The sequence below is a fragment of the Nipponia nippon genome, unplaced genomic scaffold (assembly GCF_047370975.1).
Source record: "Nipponia nippon isolate SJK-2023a ecotype South Korea unplaced genomic scaffold, ASM4737097v1 scaffold_3, whole genome shotgun sequence".
Lineage (NCBI taxonomy): Eukaryota > Metazoa > Chordata > Aves > Pelecaniformes > Threskiornithidae > Nipponia > Nipponia nippon.
The window spans coordinates 30,452,415-30,468,572 of NW_028262347.1; the positions used below are offsets into that span (position 1 = coordinate 30,452,415).

General features: G+C 39.0%; 1 protein-coding gene across 1 annotated transcript in view; it reads right to left on the reverse strand.

Moving 5' to 3' along the window:
* The window catches only part of ZNF277 (zinc finger protein 277), a 57,595-nt gene that overhangs the window by 10,833 nt on the left and 30,604 nt on the right, over positions 1–16,158 (reverse strand). Inside the window, exons 5-7 of the mRNA XM_087766149.1 lie at positions 5,230–5,321; positions 3,731–3,841; positions 420–552 (exon numbers count right to left, since the gene is read on the reverse strand). Of these exons, the coding sequence (XP_087622275.1) occupies positions 420–552; positions 3,731–3,841; positions 5,230–5,321 (336 nt within the window). The remainder of the gene's footprint in view (positions 1–419; positions 553–3,730; positions 3,842–5,229; positions 5,322–16,158) is intronic.

Sequence of the window (16,158 nt, forward strand, 5' to 3'; positions counted from 1 at the left end):
TTCATTTTCCTCCTCTTTGCATTTCATTTAGACTCTGAAGAGCACTTCCAGCTTAAGGTTTGTAGAAAATAAGCTCAAAGCCAATAGCATTCAAGTTAGACCTCCATTGACTTCATTACTCTATCTCATTTTCCCTTCTGGTTATTAAAGCAGAGACTGAACACTAATGACAGGATGATTAGCATCTCTTCAAGCTGCATTCTTGCATCTCTCAAAATCAATTCTCAACAACAAATGTTTACTATTCCTTAGTTTAACAATTATCCAGAATATCATATCATAAATGAGCATATTTCTCAAGAGTACTTCATTTGATTTTTGACCTTTGTACTAATTGCTGGTTTGGAATTACTCACTTTTAACAAGATACTGTCTGTATCTCTTTAGTCAATATACTAATTATTCATAGAACCACTTACCAAGTAATTAATGATATAAAATTTGTCATATTCTTTGTTTTTGGCATTGATTCTGCGATGCTGCTTCTTTCTCATGTGATCTTTAAGTGTGTTTTTGTCTCTGAAGACTTTTTCACAGTATAAACACTGCAAACTAAGATAAAAAGGTGAACAGGTCAACATGTTAAAACGAAACTAGTACAAGATAATATCCTTAAATTAGCTGGAGATATATACAGTAAGATTAATCCTAAGCATGTGAGAGCAAGCTAAATGAAAAAGAGAGTTTATTTGAAAAAAAAAAAGTACAAGATAATCTTAGATCACAGTAGAGTCAATCAAACACAGAGATGACAAAAATGACATAAAATGAAAACATAGATAATAAAAAAGTTTACTGTTTGCCCCACATGCAAAGTGGGAGAAAATAGTCCAACCAAGGGCACGGGAGGGCTGCTGGTTAGTCAGTATGTGAACTCTTAACACAGCATGTTCTTCTGCTGGCATCCAATCCATCAGTAACTCTTTCTTTGTAATTTAGAGTGAAAAAAACCAAACTCTGAATGTGCTACATATCTTTAAAGACAATTTAAATTAGCTAATCAGAAGTTTTATACTTCTAACGCAACAGGGAGGCTAAATGAAAGTTTGCCAGGGTGATCAATGGGTTTTGAAATCCCGAGAAATCAAATTTAGTAAATAAATTCAGACACACACACACGTATATATATAATAATTAATGCATATGTATATACATACATATATGCATGTACATATATACACATATATAGACATGAATTATTATATATACACACACATTACTTGAGAAGGTGAAAACATTAATTAACAAATGAGAATTTTACCACAGTATGTCTTCCAGAGCAATTCAAACAAAACAGAAGTATACGTGCTGTCTTAAATTCTCCATTACGAGCACTATAAAATAATTGTTCTCTCCACTGTAGTATCAACTGACACCTGAAAGTTGAGCCTATAAAGCATTAAGTCAAGTCTCTTGACTCAGACAATGGACTATGAGGACAGTAATCTGCATTTCAGCCTAAATGGGCAATTCTCCCTGAAACAGATGATGGTCATTTTTTTCTGGCAGAGATGTAGCAGAGCCCTGAGCTTACAGTAACATCCTTGTTTACTGAATGTAGGTCTTGAGCCTCTAGTTAGCCAAAGTGCCAAAACATTTTTCTTACAAGTGATGGCTTACATGTCCTATGGAGATAGAGACAGTTTCTTGGGCTGTTTGAAAAATTATCTTTGCAGGGGGATAGGGAAAACCCCTAGAAAATAATGTCTCATGAAATAAAAACTTTGTAAGTGTGGTATTATATCTTTGTATTGGAGATGCTGGATAGCAGGAAAAAAAACTTGATGGGAGGGATAAACAACAGCACTTTAAGACACAAAACTCAGGGATATTAAAAAAATGCGGTGGCTCTGAATTAAAAAGATCACCTTTTTTTTTTCTGCTTTATCTGCTTACTCACAGATAAAAGCATGCTTGATTGTACAATCAGAAGGAGTTTTAACAGTGTCTGGGTCAGGCCTTTCTGTGTTTTCCCCAGGGTTTAAGATATAGATGTTGAAGAAGAAAATTATTTTCTTACTCGAGCATTTGCCCCCACAAAAACCATTAAAATTGTGCCTAGAAGGTCTGTACCTACACCCTGAAAACTCTCATACTCCTTCAGCAAAGGTGCATCCAGATTCCCCTCAGCTCTTGTGTGTGGAGCAGCAATTCAGGATTCTCAGTATCTTTTTGCCTTCCAAGAACTGCTGTAACATTTAGTCTTACTGTTAAGGAAGTTTTCAGTTCTCCTTGTGCTGGCAGCCTCAAAATCTAAATACTGCCTTGTTGGTGAATGATAGGTCCAATGGCAGAATATATCTAAGAATTTTAATATCTGCTTTGCTCCACCTGTTAACAGCAAAGTGTTTGCTCTATTTGTGAAAGGCATTTCCAGGAAAAGTACTTAATGTTTTTCCTCAGCGTACACAATGTAGTCATGCTATTTGCCTGAAACAAGATTTTTCTCCTCTTAATAATATTGTCAGGTACTATTCTACTAGCATAGCTATTAAGTTTTCTTAGCAGTAGGACGAGTGGCCTTTCACTGCTTTGGAAGCAATTTCAGCATGTGTATAAACTACAGAGAGGACTGGCTTTGAGAAACCTCCATCTAAACGAAACCCTCAGGTCCTACTCATAAATAGTAAAGCTGCAATTTATCAGTGAGCAAGGTACCTCAGTGCATGAGGCAACACCTATGATAACATAAAAGGCATTCTTAATACATCTTCATTTCTGGAAGAAGTTAGACCTGTATCTGTTGTGACTGCACATTCTTTGTCAGGCCAAAGACTAAATTAGAAAGCACTGTTGGCTTTCCCGTTCTTTCAATCTCTTTTTTAAATTTTTTTTTCAGATGTACAAACCAATGGATCCTAAATTTACTTGGAAGGATATTTAATCTAATTTTCATATCCCAGTTTTCACAAATCCCAGTGTTCTGCGGCTTTTCATAACTAAGCCTAAGATTTAGGCAAATTTCTCCTACAGTCTTTGATTACAAATTCTGTTAAAATCTAATAAACTTGTTAAAGCTACAGTTTCACTCTTAAGGAAGTACATTTTCTGCTAGAGCCCAATTTATATTTGCGGCATACTTCATACTGTCCCATTGATGAAATCCATAAAGGGCACTTAGATACTTGCAAAGAAAACTCGAAGTGAAGAGTTTCTTGCTCTTTGCAACCCAAGTTCTTCTCCCAAATTCCCTTTTTAACTTCTTCAGCAATCTCAGGTTTACATGTTTCTGAGGCAGCATATACACTGGCTTTCCCCTTCTGCTCTGGGATGTACTCTATAAGCAGCAAAGAAGGGAGAGACCAAACATCTCATGTTATCGATATACAGAGAGGCAAATGAAGATTGGCATAAGAATGCTGCATTCGGTGATTAAAAAGATGTTTAGCAAAAAAAATGTTATGATGAGAAGGAAGAACATTAACTCTAACAGTTATGAGAAAAAGCGATGTGCTATTATTCATTTCAATGGAAACCGTGCAATGCATAACAACTGAAGCACTGCACGTGACTCCATTTTTCCAGCAAACACATACTGCGAATTGTTACGAATTAGCTTTCAATAAGTCAACAAAAAGCCTTCTAAGAGCACTCACAATAAACTTACATTCTCTCTTTGTTTCGTCTTAACTAACCATGAATGTTGAATTTATTTTAACTCAACTTATTTCCAAGGTTAAAAGAAATATGAGCTAAGTTCATTAAAAAAAGCAAACAAAAAACTACTTACTTGTTGAGCTTCTCCTGTAATACAGCCAAGAATTCATAGCAGTTCACAATGTTATCTGGCAGCCCAATGTTAAAAGAATGCTCTCTTGCCATATGATTGAGGAGGACAGATCTACAAAAGACATTCAAAAATAATATTACATATTTTTGAATACATAGAAGAATTATTCAGCTAGTGACTCGAAATAAACCAATTGTTCTAAAAATTCACAAAAGCCAACATTAAATAAACAATGATAGCATTGCTGCCACTGCTAGAAAAAAAAGAATGCAACTTCATTGAAATAGGAAGTTTTCAATTTCAGCTCTACTGAACATTCAGTAACATTTCAATTGCTTAATCCGTGTGCATGCAATATAATCCTTTAAATGAAAATTACAATATAGCTTATTTTGACCCTCACTGTTAGCTAAGCTCATTTATTAACTTGAATAAGCAAATCACATGTTTCAAACAACCGTCTTGAGAAACATTCTAAAAGGCCATTTGTCAGTTTTCTCTGTGCTGGTTAACAAAGCAGAAATTCTTGGGTGTGATATGCTTTTACATCAACATTGCTTCCCACAGCACTATCACCACAAACAGCACTCAAAAATACCAATGAACAAACATAATGGATGTTCAAGTAAGTTATTATTCTAATAGAGGTATACTGGCTAATTCCTTAGGTGCCTCAACTTCTACATTTGGGGACTAAAGAAACATCCAAGTGTTAACACTGGTGAGCCTTGCTTTTACCACAGTCCCAGCACAATTTTCAAATCACATATTATGTGAGACCCAAGAGTAAGCAGAGGATGAAGTTCTTGGGGGCTGAATGATGTGAACTTCACTACACCGGGTAGTAAAGAGAACAGGACACTCACACAACATTGGGATGACCTGCATGGACATAACCCCAGGTTCTTCTACCTTTCCAGAGTATCAGAACTACCCATGCAAAAAGACATTCAGCGATAAGACAGTCTCTCCAGCTGAAACAGATCTCCTGTGTAAAGCCAGATGTTCATCGGAGCAAGCACTTGAATGGAACTCCTGCTCGCACTTCCCTGATGCAAAGCACTCCATTCTCACTCTTAATTTTCCTCCCTTCTTTTTCATTCTATCTTCAAGTTCACACTGGTTTGGTGAGGTTTAAACAGGAAAATGTGTAACTGGATAGAAATATATTTTAACAGCCATACTGGCTTAAACAGCTCTCCTTGCCACTAAAACAACTGCTGAAAAACTTCTCTTTAAAATGATTCAGTTCCAAACTCCAGCTTACTGTGTAGTATAAAAAGTTGTACTGGAATAATTAAAGGATTAAAAAGTGGGAGGGGGTCTATTTAAAATGGCACTGCAGTTGAAAGAAATATTTAAACTATACCTTAAAATGAATTCTATATTCTGAGTCCTACCATTAGGCAGTAACTAGTTCGATGACATTAATATCCTAAACAAAGATGCTGAGCAGATATGAAAAGATAAAACAAAAGCAAACAAGTTAATAAACAAACCTGTTTCCTGTGAATTCTTGATCACAGAACATACACATACTATGAAAACTTCTGTCATATCTCTCTCGCTGCTGCTGTTCTAGAATTTCTCTCTATGAAAAGACACAGATACAGTTATTCAGATAAAAAATAACAATAATTCCATTACATAAGCTTATTGTACCTCTTTATCCTTACTGGTAACCATGAACATACAAAATTAAAATGTGCTGCTGAAACAATCCAGATGTTGGTATTTTTTGAGGATGGGTTCTCACAAAAATTACAAATATAATTACAGTATGGGCTCCAGTCAAGTTCCATGAAAATTCTCCAAGTATTACGCAAGGTGCAAGAAACAAAGACTATCCACAGTGAGATTTTATGCAGCTATTTAAATAATTCTGTATATAACATATCAGTTTATTGTTTCTAATTAGGTTCAGATTTACTTCTGGTATTAGAGAACAAGTTTATGGGTAACCATAATGCCCAGTTTAATGATAAACTCAATTTTACATAGCTAATTGCAGGCAATCTAGAGGACTTTTTCATAATATGGAAAGATGACAAGAGCCCTGGCAATGTCTGCAAGGAGCTATGGCGTGTAATAAACTCAGGGAAAAGGAGAAGCTGATTGCCTTTACCATTGGTCCTGTTTAATGTAGAGCAACAGGCTAGGCTAGACACTTTACAACACCTAAACACAATTTTCCTAACAACAACAAAATCATGCAGCAGGTGGTTTTCTCTGGTGCTGTAACAGCAGCAGTGTAGTTATACTGTGGAGTTACTACACACTTCAGATGGAAAGGTCATAATCTTCTGGGACATGGGAGAATCGGTGTTTGGATTAAAACAGCATATTTTCAGCCTGGCAGTACACTACCCTGCACTTGTGTTTTAACTACAGAAAAATGGTAAAGGATTTATTTTCTGTGCAACGTAGAGGTGCTACTGCCTGCTTTCTGACATTCGGGATTCTGACTGAATTTCTTAGGGGATTTTCTCAATCTCTTTATCTCCTTAGAGCTGGCAACAGTGGAGCTTTGTGTTTCTCACCTACCTCTTTAGTACCTTTCTTGTGTGGATTAAGGCCCAAACTTCCTCACAGTCTACATGTAAATTCACATTCAGCTATGCCTGTTGGGTAAGCTCCATAGAAGGCAGAAAAGAAAGAAAAGTAAAGGAAAAAAAGAAAGAAAAAGAACCCCAAAAAGAAATAAGAGGAAGGCTTCAGCTATCATCGTTATAGGTCCAAATGTGTCCTCCAGCATGGATGGGCTGGTGTGGGCCTACCACACCACATTGCATTGCCCACTGAGAGATGGCAGGAAGCTGATATTGGGCAAATAGATGTCCTGTTCGTTTCTTTTCCACAAAGAGCAGCATGCTGTATCCAGCAAGGGGCAGTGGGATGAAAAGGATGCCTGCTGGAGAGCACAGGAGCGTGCCACACCTGAGTTAGATTTGGCCTAGGGCCACTGGCCACCGTAGGGGACAAGGGCACTGTGCCTTAGCCTGTTTTAGGGCCCGCATTCAACCACACAATTGGGGACCTGTAGCTGTTGCACATTAGCTAAGAGTCTGTTACCCTGAAAATGCAGATCCTGGGGCTTTTTTGTTTGCTTTTGTACTACAAGGTGTGCATTTTCTGTTGGAGTCATGCTCAGCAGCACCTACTCAAATTCCAGGCTATATCCACTCACGTCCTGCTGCTTATGCAAAGTGTCAACTAACAGAAATAAAAATTCCTCTTTTTCAGGGCTGACTCCTGAAAGAGATAAATGGAGCATAACACGTCTTGTGAGAGCCCTTGAGCAGAGACGCAATTAAGTAAGGATGTCTGTCTGCTCCACATGGGCAGCGAACATCCCACAGCACGTCAGTAAGAACCGGGGCTTTCTCTGGTACTCGTAGCTATCACCTTTCTCCGCTCAGCAGCACGTCTGATGTGGTTTGGCTAACCTTCAATTTGAAGGCATCTGCATGTAGTTTATATACTTTGTAAAAAGCACTAGAAAGAATCTAAAAGAAAATCAAAAGATACCATGTACAATTCAAACATTAAGATAGCAAGGGTTCAAACCCCCCCCCCCCCCCCCATTAATGTTATTCCAATGTAGCTTCCTAATTGTACTCTACTAGGAGGAAAAAAAAAACGTTCTGCAATATTTGGCTGCCTAACTCCAGATTCCCATCTCATACAAATTGCTTACTGGAGCCCTGGTGTGCCGCTACTCCCAGTTATGCCTGAGGGGAAAGGAGAAGCATACTGTATCCTCCACACAGACGGTGCTCCTGCTATGCTGCTCTCTCACCCTTCCCGTCTATTTTCCAAGGTAGACACTCCTTTTATCAAATGTTGGCATCATTCCTTTCTAGAGGGAACTTTCTGAGCCAGCAAGCAAATCTTGCACAGGTGAGGAATTAAAAGCACTGCTTCAAGTCAAGTACAGCGAAAGCAAGAGGTCTGCTTTTCTTCCCTACAGACACTCCCAAACACCCTTCTACCACTGCTCCATTGCTGGGACTCTGAAGGGAGAACAGCAATTACAATAACTTGCATAAAACTTTTGAGATTTTTCTGAGTGGAGACTTTCAGCTGGTAATGAAAGTCAAGCTTAAACTGAAGTTACGAGGCAAGAATTGAGTAATTTATTTTAATACCTGCACCAGTTTTCCAACCTATTGGAATTGTTGGGGTTGTTAGCATTAATTCATGGCTGATACTAAGACAAAAAGAACCAAAAACATTTCAGCCATGAATATTTTCCAAAACTTTTTTAGGATACTGTGTCATATCAAAGTATCAGAGAATGAGAGGGCAAAGTCACTTGAGGAAAAAGTAAACAGATCACAAAATACACATATATTAGTTTTCTTTTTCCATAATGAATAAAAGAATTGAGCACAGACAGAAAAGGTAATCCAAAACACTACAAAAGTAAGTGAATCAAATGTCACGGCTTGATATCAGGAAAATAGTTTACAATACAGTTTGTTGAGTAACTCCTAACCCCCACATCTTTTTATCTTTTGTGAGATGTTCTGACAGCTATTTGTCCTCCACTCTCTCTGTCATATTCTATGATTTGCTAACCCTGCCCCTCCAAAAATCCATTACTTCACAGAAGACTGTCAAACTAGTCGTGAAACAACCATTGACAGAACAGATATCCCCACTGATACGAAGTAGAACTGAAATTACAGAGGCTTTTAGTCTAAACTCTTTGTCCCCACAAGCCATACGAAGCTTATGAGATCAACCAGGCATTGTCAAGAATAAGTACTGCTAGATGACAAGTTCTTGTAAGCACATTTTTAGACAGAGCCTAGCTCAAATAAGCAGTAGATATGACTGTTGAAGTTGGCAGCTTCCCATGGAATAGCTTTAGGAAAATTCTACAGGACATAAGTGGTTGATCACCTTCAAATGTGGCAAATGGAAGCTGGATATTACTGATCATAATTACATGCAACAAAAATGCAGTTGTTTTGCGGGAGTACTTAATGTATTCAATAAAATCAAATTCAGTTTTAATCCAATTCCCCTTTTTTCTGTCTGGAAAAAACCTCTTCTATAGGTCTTAGTCATACACTTTCTACTATATGGGTGATCTACCATAAAAAAAATCCAACCAAATTACAAAACACTACCTATTCTGCGTTTTAACTAATAAAAGAAAAAAACATGGTAAGGACGTGTAACTGTTTGTACCAGGATGATCATCTTTAAATACACCAGCACACTAAACTGCTAATACAAAAGCAATCTGATCATTTGCATGACAATTTGTAATTTGGAGTCTAGGAAAATGTCCTGCACATTCATGATGCTCAGTTTGAGGTTGTGAGGAGCTCAGACTTTCTCCTAGTAGATGGTAATTTAAAAAGTGCCTGAAAAAGAATGTGCCTGTTCCTCTCCTAGGAAGCAATATTTTGGAAGAAATTACCCATTTTTTTTCCAGAAGTGCTTAAGCACTATGCATCAGCAAGAATTCACACTGATAATCAGTAAAAGATGAAAAATGCATACTTGCAGCTAGTAAGCACTTTTCCCTAAACAATTACTTTGTCTCTGGTCTATAGTTCAAGAGACATTCAAGACATACAAAATGACTTCAAAAGTTAAGACTAAAAACTAACCCCATCGAATGCCAAAAGCTATGGACTCAGGACAGTTGGTTTTATGGCACATTAGACTTTTCTGATATTGTCATTCCTGCTACCCTTCCCTCCAACAGACAGTATACCCCAGGTGTTAAATTGTGTTTCTTTATTGCTGTCAGACCACTGCTTTTTTTTTTTTTTTTTTAATCATAAACTCCTTTACTAACAAGGCCCTCATGAATAATTCACATAGCTATGTAAATGCATGGCTTGGATCACTGACATAGAACAACCATTCACAACCAGCACTCAGCACAAGTTTTGCTGCTTTTAATTCCAACCTGAAGAAAGAATTGGTGGTCAAAATTTTGCCTGTTTTTTCCAACTACATCAGTTGGTCCAACAAAAATATATTACAGTCCAACAAAAATATATTACTTCTTTCTCCGAACCCTGTCTCTTTATAATCACAGCACTTCAGATACATAAGAAATTAAGGCAGAAAGTACTTCTCTAGCTCCAAGATAGAGGCAGATTAAACTGCACACTGACAAGATCATGCAGTGACTTTGACTGCAGTGAGACCTGAATTTATCATTCCTCAGTCCAGGAACCCACTTGTGGATTGAAGGACTGGATTCTGCAGTTCAGTCTGTAAAACTGAGCTAACAGCAGTATGTGTCTTCTTTTTTAAGATGTTCAGGACCAAAAAAAATTACTGCCATAAGCCCTCACAAGGCAAAGTCCAAAGTTTCTCGTTGAAAGACTTAAACATACAAGTAATCTCAACATACAAGTAATCTCAACTTTAAGTATTTCAGTACTGGGCTGGATTGGGGCAAGAGCATATTGTAGTTTGGGGTTCTTGTTGGCACCTGCCTTGCCAGTTCTGGTCCTTCGCTCTCATCCTCTCTAGGCAAGAGACTAGAAAGACAGCATGTTTACAAATGATCACTTAAGAGCAGTTCCAATGAAAGCTTTTTATAAATGATGCTATATCCTCTGGGGAGGTAGTTTGCCTGAAGATGTTGCTTTGAAGAGGGAACCATGAATGTTACAGTGTGAAGGACTCAAACATCTGAGCACTCAGTCACACTGTTGTGAAGAGTGCATGATCACAGGCCACATTGCTTCTGTTATGATAACGGATTCATTAATACTACTCAGAGTGTCTGCCTGAGAAATAAGGTACTACCAGAGATAGCAATGTGGGTGCGAATTTGGATCTAAATAATATAAGACAGAGACTTCAGAATAAGAATACGTATTTTATCAAGCTCTCCTAGATAATCTCTCAAACACACAGTGTGTATCTTTAGTTGTAGTTTCTTCCAATTTAAATAAGAGTTACATTTCCCTGCTGAGTGCTCACAGAAACTAGCTATTGCTGTAGGCAAAGGAAGCCAGTGAAATAGATTCTGGGCTAAAAAAAAAACAAAACGAAACAAAAAACCATGCTGACAGATCACAACAAGAAGCTGCTTATACACTTTACTGGCAATAAAACAAACCAGCACAGTACTGAGTCAAAGACCAGGACTGGTGACACTTGAGATGCACTACAGTCTCTTAAAAATTTGCCAAGCACATTATTTGACAATTATATACACCATTAGGATAAACTGCTCTTGGAATAAGAGAATTACATTTGGTTTTGTGTCTACAGTTTCCTCAAAGATTGGCTGATGAGCTTTAGATTGTGCTTGTAGCTGCTAAATAGGAAAAATATTTACAAAGAATCATGGTGTCGGAAACTTCATGTCTCTCTAAAGACCTGCAATCTTAGCTGTATATCAATAGCTTGTCTCCTAAGGTCTATATTCAGCTTCTCGCCTTACTGATCACTGTATTCAGTTCTACCACTTCAAATAGTACTCTCTTGCCTCTTGAGTACAGAAAAAAATAATCTTCCAACTCTGTAATCATTATCATGCCCTCTCCAATGTCATGTCAAGAAGAGTGCCTTTTCTTTAATATTATCAGAGATGCCTGCTGCAGGAGCCCTTCAGGAAACAGCTTAGCTGTACTATGCATGGGAATACAATAAAATTGTCAGGATAGAACGTCCAGTCTGGAGCACACTCAACACTTTTGAAGCCAGCTGTCACATCATCCAACATACATGTGTTTGCTGACTACTTTGTGCACTTTACACTCTCATCCAGTGAATGTGAAAATTCATACATAGTTCAAGAATGTCACAAACAGAGCCCCACTGGCTAGACAGACAGACTGGCACATCAAAGACTAGTCACTAAGGAATGAAAGATGATGGCATTAGAGACACAGTCTTGGGACAGAGAAGAGACAAAAGCAATGGGGCAGTGACTTACTATCTTCCAAGAGATGCTGCCTATCTGGAGATGAAACTGAGAGTACTCCATCTGGTACAGGCTGATCACTCAAGTGGGCATTCCTGACTTTTTACTAGATACTCTGATAAGATGTTACCACAAAACGCTGTGAACAAGAATGAAGTAGGAAAAGGAATGGGTAGCATTTTCCTGAATCTTTTCAGTTGAGTTGAAGGCACAGGCATAGATCAACATCTTCTGGAGAGGAATATATAGCTACAGAAACAGTGACAAAATAGGGAGCATTTAAGAATATTATCATACAGCTGGGGAAACAAAGTCTACCAATGAGTCCCCTGACAAAGAGAAAGAGGACATCAGCTTGTCAGCTAAGTGGGGAGACTTTAAACTAGGTTTGAAAGGACAGCAACAAAAAACCCAGAGAGAAATACGAGTTGTGACCAACTGGAAAAACAGGAAGTCGGGAAGCAAATGGTGGTCATGAGGGGGAAAGCATATAAGAAGGAGAACAAGCTCGACAATCTGCTGAACCACAGATCCTAGGCAGACTGAATGAGTACAAAGACCAAACTATAACTTAACTGGCATTACAATAAATTGGCAAAAGTCTCAGGATTGTAATACGAGTGTTACAAATTTATCATGAAACCTCTGAGGTGCATTCTCCTGACTCTTATTTTGGATGACAAGTTGCCTCTTAAGCATATGGAAAATGTTTTTTTCTGTACCTTATCCTTGATTGCAGCCTAGTCTTCACAGCTCAAGATCAAAGTGAACAGTGGGAATGAGTAACAGGGATGGATATAAGGGATTGTTCCCCTTGCTTGTCTGTCCCACTTGCTCTTAGGTTCTTCCTCTCTTCCCTATCGCTCCTCTTCTTGAGTTGACTCAGCTACTGAAGCGATACAGGCTAGAACCTACACTTGAAGAGGCTGTAATCAATGACAGGTCAGATGACTCAGGCTTTGAAAGGTACTGTGACACTGATGTAGAAGACATTCTTACAGCTTGTTCAGGAAGCTGAGTCAATTACAAAAGGGAGGAAGAGTTTCATATGATGAAAACTAAGTAATGTATGACGTATGACTAAGTAACGTAAGACGTATGGAAAGAAAAAGAGGGTTGAAATTACAGTAGACGTACCACAGGCTGCCAAGCTGAAGCAGGAGAAAGGTGAAGTTTGTCTGAACTAAGACAACCAAAAGAAGATGGAGACAGGCTAACACAGTAAAACGGGATAGCAAAAAACAACCTCCTGCCACCCCGAAATACATTAGAAATAAATGGCAAAGAAAAGCAGAGATCCATTACTTAATGTAGGAAGAGACCAAACACAGACAAAAGAGGAATGCTTGCAATATTCAGGGCTTCAGTCTTTGCAGGAAAGGTTAATTATGTCACAACAGTTAATGAAATGCATTTAAAATAAAAGAAACAAAGAACCAAGACCAGAAAAGGGTAAGAAAGGGTTAAAAGTTGGACGTTATACATATTCAAATCTGACAGAATTTACCCAAGAGTCACTACGGAATTAGATAAAACGATTTCTGACCATTAGTGTGACAAGTCTTCAAAAACCCATGGAGGATGGGCAAGGTTCTAGAGTGCTTGAGAAAAGCAATTAAATACTGAACATAGGCAAAGAAGGACCTATAGAATTTCAGATGTAGGTATTAACATGCTGACATTATTAGCTGCTCTGGAAGCACTTCTGATGTTGCATTACACTATACCCGGCTAGTATCTTGATCCCTTCCACTGCATAGCTTCAACTTCTTGAACCTTGTCTTAGCTTAAGCTTGTGACAAACTGGGGATCGTACAAACAGCTCATCCTGGGAAGCCAGTATAGCTGAGTCCCTCTTCCAGTTTTGGTGAAGACTCCTCTTCAGGGTCTATTTACTGTCAGGAAGAGCAGCCTCTTCACTTAAAACTACGAGTCACATGACAGGAGAATAGCTGCAAACATGACAGCAAGACAAGGTCAGTGCTGTGGTAGGAAGTGTACATTTAAAAAAAATAGGTTTGAGCTTTTTACCTTTTTTAGAAAAATCTTACAGATAAGCCCAAGTGGCTTATGCTGACACTGCCCCTCCTAGTATCTTGAGTTTTGCCGCCAGGACTTCCTTGCTTGGTACTGCTTCACAACTGCGAATTCTTTGTCAGGACTGTGTTTTTCCAAAAGACCGTATCTGTTTTGTATTACACAGCCTTGTCTGCTATTTCAGCAAGCTGTGCTCTCTAACCTAGTTCAGGCTCATTCCTTGGCCTCTCTCAATACATCACAGTCACCATAATGCCTCTGCACGACATCCACCTTGGCTAGCTCCCCTGCTGCAATACAGCCTGAAATATTCCTAAACCGGAGTTTCAAAACTGCAAAATGAAACGCTTCAGCTAGCACATTTTAAAGACAACATTTGTCCTTGTTTAGGCTTGCTGTTCGAGACAGCAGTTAGGATTCAAAGGCTGCAGAAAAATTACCAGAAGTTGTATAGTTCTGGTCTTTATTCTGCGCAACTCACATGAGCCCCATTTGTCAGCTCACTCTTAATTGCTGGACTTGTCTGGAGGTAAAAGACTTCGCAAAGCAAAATAACTATTTAACTTGCAAGTCAACACTCAGATTGCAGCAAAAGGAAATGAAAAAATAAACAGACTACATTGCTGTAACTAAAGCTGTGACTCCATCAGCTCCAACTACAGCTGCAGCTTGATTTCACAAAATCCTTCTGTAAAAACTGGAGATACAATTCTGATATTTAAACCACTGTTAATAGCAAAGGCTATTTCACACCATAATAAGAATGCATACCTCCTTCTTTTCTAACTTAATTACTCCATAAATAGAACCAGCACTTGCTTTGGGCTAAATCCTGCACTCTTTTCTGAATTTGAGGAAATGTCTGTTTGCAGAGGAGATGAGACAGCCCACCTGCCAACAGACTCTGCACTCCCTTGACACTGGCAGCAGAGAGAAGGCCTAGTTGGAATAGGACTGCATAGCACAAAACACCACAAAACCAGAAAAAAAATGCCCTTTAAAAAAAGAAGTACAGTGCAATGTGTAGCAGCCAGGAGTTACTGTTACAATAGACAGTTCCATGGAACTGCGTGCCCACGTGCAATATTCAAGATGTCTTTCATAACCTCAAAGGGATTATAGGAAACTGGAAAAGGTACAGAGAAGTGCAACAATGATGGACAGTGAAGAACCACCAGACAGCATCCTCAACCTGACATCACTGAATCATTGAGGTTGCAAAGGACCTCTTGAGAGCAACTAGTCCAACCCCCATGTCCAAGCAAGGTCACCTCGAGCTGGTTACCCAGGACTGTGTCCAGTTGTGCTTCGAATATCTCCACAGATGAAGACTCTACAACCGCTCTGAGCAACTTGTTCTAGTGTTTGACCACCCTCACAGTAAAAAAGTGTTTTCTTGTTTTCAGAGGGAATTTCCTGATTTTTAATTCATGCCCATTGCCTCTTGTCCTGTTGATGGGCACTACTGAGAAGAATCTGACTCCCTCTTCTTCATTCCCATCAAGTATTTATACACATTGATAAGATCCCCCCTGAGCCTTGTCTTCCAAGCTTAACAGTCAAAGCTCTCAGCCTCTCCTTGTATGAAGGATGTTGCAGTCCCTTAATCTTAATCTTAGTGATCCTGCGCTGGACTTGCTCAAGTAAGTCCGTATCTTTCTTGTACTGGGGAGCTCAGCACTGGACACAGCACTCCAGATGTGGTCTCACTAGTGCTGAGTAGAGGGGAAGGATCACCTCCCTTGACCTGCTGGCAACACACTTCCTAATACAGCCCAGGATGCTGTCGGCCTTCTTTGCCATGAGGGTGCACTTCAGCACATGACTAATGAAAGACATAATGTAAGGTAGATAAACCAGGAGACAAACCATGAATGGTTTGGATAAGATTAAGGACGAATTGTTCACTACCTCTTCTAATACAAAAACCAGCCAGGTGTGAGGTGACAGGTTCAAAAGGACCAAATAGATGGTTCTCTCCCAGTGTGTCGTTAAGCTGTGCAACTGCTGCAGGAAGCTGTGGATACTGGAAGTTTGTGTGGGTTCAGAGTTGGAGGTTCATGAAAGAAAAATCTATTGTGTTAATAAACACAGATACAATGTTGCTGAATTAGGAAATTCTTGAGCTGCCAATTGCTGCAGACTAGGAGAATATTTTGAGAAATAATCACCACCAGATCAGAAAAGGGCAAACACCACAGACACTTTGCTGCTGTCAAGGATAAGATAGTGATCGAGACAAACCTTTTTTACTGATCCAGGACAGCTTCTCTTACAACGAATTGGAAGAGAACCATGCTAGGCATGAGTGCATCGGCTGCTTTTTTCTGAGTCCACACCAATCCAGTGGACTTACACAGGAATGCAGATTTCAGCTGAGGCAACTCCAACTCCATGGGAAATCCTCAGTGGCAGAACTACCGCAATTCTCCTTTGCAGGAGCTGGGATCCTATGGAGAGCTGTGTAAGACTTGCACAT